At 24.2% G+C, this 4,474-nt stretch overlaps 1 protein-coding gene across 1 annotated transcript in view; it reads left to right on the top strand.

The window, feature by feature from the left end:
• Positions 1–230: 230 nt before the first annotated feature.
• The window catches only part of LOC122272518 (tyrosine--tRNA ligase, cytoplasmic), a 12,960-nt gene continuing 8,716 nt past the window's right edge, over positions 231–4,474 (top strand). Inside the window, 2 exon segments of the mRNA XM_071176914.1 lie at positions 231–331; positions 3,352–3,475. Coding sequence (XP_071033015.1) covers positions 231–331; positions 3,352–3,475 — 225 coding nt within the window.

The raw sequence follows: 4,474 nt of genomic DNA on the forward strand, positions 1-4,474 counted from the left end.
TGTAGTGTGAAAATAAACGATTGGTATTAATTTTTTTGAACTCACTAATTCTATTAAATTGTTTCAACAATTAACCGCTGCATGTTATGAGAAATAATGTAAAATTGAAGTAGGTAAAAAGTTTTTAAAAACTGAAATTGGAACCATTACATTAATGAATAAAAATTTACGCATACCTTATTTGAAAAAAATATGAATTTTAATTCAAAAATTTATTTAGTTTGCATGGAATGCCAGATTTTGGAACTGTGACTGCTAGAGAGAAAGATATTTTTGCCAATATTAAGGAACAATTAGGAATACTTCTCGAAAACCAGATTACTCATTTTGGGTAATTATACTATTCTTTTCTTTATAATTTAGACTAAATTAGCTTATTATTTAAAATCCACTTGCTAATTTGTTTTCTAAAGGTTTGGTTATCCTCTTAGAGGTTGTTTCTAATGTACCCCAATTCATTTTTAGTTTCAGTTCATTATCAGTTTACCTGAAGCAGATAATATTGTTTACATTTGGTGCAGTATGGGCAATTTTTGAAGCTCTACTCTTAACTAATTTTTTTTTTTAAAATTTAGAATATTGCTTAAATCCTTTCATTTTGTAATTTAGTGTGTGTAAGAGGGGTGATTGTATTCCGGGGGTATCCCGGAATTCCAGCTTTTTGGTATTATTTTCTTACTTTTGGTCTTATAAAAAAAGGGTGACCACTCAAAGCGTAATCTATGGAATATTTAATCATGATATTTCAGCTATACTAAACTATTTCATTTACTATAGAATTATTTAAGTATGTACTAAACTATTTCATTTACTATAGAATTATTTAAGTATATTTATTTCCAGCAATTGAGACTAATAAATATAGTTAGCCCAATATAGTCCACACAAAAGCTCAGTAATTGTTGTTTCCTCTTAATATATTGTATATAATATGAACAGGGAAAACACATTGGATTTTTTTCCCAGATTTGAGTAGCAACCCTGAGAAATAATTAATATTTTTGCCGAAAATTTTTTGCAGTGATATAAAAATAAAATTTATTAATTGGAATAATAAGAGGGAATGATTATTTATTGTTATGGATCATAAAATAGTTTATTTGTGTTCTTTAAACCAAATGTAAAGTAATTTAAAATTGAAAATAATTTACATGTTTATTATTAATATGAACAGGATCTAAGTATTTTTCATTAATTTCAGTGTCAAAATACCAACTTTGGTGAGCTTGTCGGTTTTTTTTTATTTATTTATTATTGTTGATCATTTTGATTTTAACAAGTGAAAAGTTTTCTTCGTGTTGTTCTATGAAAAAGTAGTGTGTAGGAGGGCAATTTCAGTACAATTTTGCCTGATGTGTAATCCCTTAAAGGATTAACGATTACTAGTAATGATACAATATATGTCCTATTGCACTTACAAGCAGGATTGGAAAAAAAATTATTTTGTCAGGGTTAAATTGGATTTTTTCATCATCTCTTTTATTCATTAAAGTCTTAGAGTAAGTCTTGCTGCATGAATGAACACCATTAATTTTATTAATATTAAAATAGATATTAATACATTTTATTATTAATATCATTTACATTGATAAATTAGCAATAATTTTTTAATAAGAGTTATAGGGTTCAATTACCTTTTGTAGGATTTACATATTCTGTTTTAGGATAGATTTAAAAAAACTACTAAATGTTTAAGTGAAGAAATAAGTTATTTATTTTAATTCAATTGAAAGTCAATTTTCAAAGTAAATTCTTAACGTGGGGAATGTATTTATGCAATTGTGCATTACATTACTTTTCTAACAGTGTTGTGTCCTTTTTTATGTATAGTCAAAGCGGGCTTCTAGAATAAGCTCTACTATTTCAACAACAAGGATTACATCAGAACAGGAATTTTGTACAAGTATTTTACCAGTTAAAAGGGGCTATTTTTTAAAAGTATCATTTCAAACTATGTAATTAGACTCACTGTTTAGGAAAATAGTATTTAAAATGCACTTTTTAAAAAAAATATTTTCCTATTTCATTGAATTGTAATTCTAATTATATTTCATATTGTATCTTGTTATAACTGGTTTTAATTATATTGTAAATTAGTATCTCAAATTTTTGTGAGAATACCTTAGTTAGTACAATATTTCCACTTTCTAATAGTACATATTTAATTAAAATTTAATGAACAGAATATAGAAGTAATGGAAATATAAATATTTCAACGTATGTAGTTTATATTTTGTACTATTATAAACTTAATATCTTGAGCTGATTTGATAGTAATAAAATGCAATTATGAAAAAACGTGAGTTTTTTTCAAGTGCTTTTTCTCAGGTTGGGTAAAATCAGAACAATCCTGCTTACAAGGGAAGTGGATAGCTTAAAAATTCCTATATAAGCAAAGTTAAACCTAAATTTAAGAGCATTTTTATAAACCTTGGATAGGGTTTATATTAGCTGTCTAACTAGGGTAAAATATGCTCCATTAAAGTTTCTGTTCATTTATTTTTAAACTAATAAAAATGATGTCCTGAGATTAAATCCCAGCTGGAAAGGTTGAACTATATCTCTAATTTCCTTTTCTAAAAAAGATTCATAACTATTTAATATTTTATTCACATGATAATTTTTTTATTTATTTAGAACTTAAATTTTTAGGAACAACTAAATTAATAGAAATTTAAAATTTTTTTTTAAATTAAAATATTTAGGTTATTGAGAAAAAAATTTTAAAATAACATTTTGTATCTTTTTAAAATTACAATCTAATTAAAATTTTATTTTTTATTTAAAATGCATGGATTATTTTAAAAAATTTACAGTTCAAAATTTAAATTAAAATTTTATAATTCTTTTTTAAGTAATCCATACATTTTAATTAAAAAATAAATATCTTTCAATTTTTTTTGCTTTTAAAAATTTAGTTTTTAAAAAAAATAAATTTAAACTAAAAAATAATAATATATAAATTGAATAAAGCATATTAGATAGTTATCAATCTTCTTTAGAATAGAAAATTGGAAATAAAATTCAATCGTGCCAACTGAGATCAGGACCCCCAACTCAAGACCTCTCTGGTAAAAGGCATAGAGCCTAATCACTATACCACCATTGAGATAAGTCTGGAAACTTCGTTAGTTTAAAAATAAATGAACTGAAATTTTAATGGGGCAAATTAGGTGTCTAATTTTGTTTTGATAGGAATTTTTGAGATGTGAGTTAGTCTAATTTTTATGTCTTTAATTTTCACCATTACAAAAGCTTGTTTATAAAACCAATCAGATTTCTCTTTATATAATAATGTCTCTGTATGCTATAAGCTGTCTTATTTTAACTAAGCAAAGTTTATATTTTTAGAGAATATAATTTAGATGTGTACAGATTATAATCTTTAGTGACGGAGCATGATGCAAAGAAAGCTGAAGTTATTAAGAAAGTAGATCATCCTTTCCTAATCAGTTTAACGTATCCAGGAATGCAAGTTAGTATACGCAATTCTGATATAGCATATTATTGGTACAAAACTTATATCATATTTATATTTAAAAAGTGTGTTGATTAAAAGGTTCTCTGTAATAATGTGTATCTAATTGTGTTTCAGGGTAATTTGTTAAACTCTATTGACATTATACGGTTTTAATAAGTGAACGTACTTAAGTTTCATTAAAAGCTTAAAAGGAAAATTTTTAAATTTAAATTAAAAAGCTTATTTAAGTGATAAAGGTTTTTTCTATCAGTAAATCCATTAATCAGGCTGTAAATTGACTGCACAATTTATTTAAGAAAGTAGTAATATAACAATTTTGTTTTTTTATTGCTACATTAATGATCTGTTAATCATATCATTTGTCCTCTAAATCAAATTACATATGTTTTCTGAAAATCGTGCATTCCTTAAAGTTTTTAGGATTATAATTAGTTTTTTGGTTTATTCCTTTTAGCATAATTTCAATCTATAATGGCAAGATATTTCCTCAAATCTATGATATTTCATTTATTTTATAATTTTTTTTTCTATTCTCAGTTTTGAAAATTTTTTAACTAACCATTTTTCCACAAGTATTAAAAACTAATCTAATAAAATTTTAAATCTATGGACTGATAGTGTTTGAGGTTAGGTACTGGCAATTTGGAATTTTCCTTGCAGCATATTAGGAAAACAGTTAATAATAAATTTTTAATTTTTGTGAAGTTATAAGTTTTGACAATTAAATTGATTTTTGTATGGCCAATTTTTCTTCCTAGGTCTTTCATATTTATACTAATAGTTTTATTTTAATGTAATATAATGTTATTTATTTAACCAGAATTTTATCATTCCATATAACTTGAATGTTTTTCAATTCCTATATTTTCTGACCAACTGAGCTACTTGATATAATTTCATTTTTCTGTTAAGAATTTTAAAAGATAAAAATATAAGATTAATTATGTTATTCATTATTAAAAAGTATTAAATTTGTTGGACATAAAATTAGTT

The sequence above is a fragment of the Parasteatoda tepidariorum genome, unplaced genomic scaffold (assembly GCF_043381705.1).
Source record: "Parasteatoda tepidariorum isolate YZ-2023 unplaced genomic scaffold, CAS_Ptep_4.0 HiC_scaffold_41, whole genome shotgun sequence".
NCBI classification, from domain to species: domain Eukaryota; kingdom Metazoa; phylum Arthropoda; class Arachnida; order Araneae; family Theridiidae; genus Parasteatoda; species Parasteatoda tepidariorum.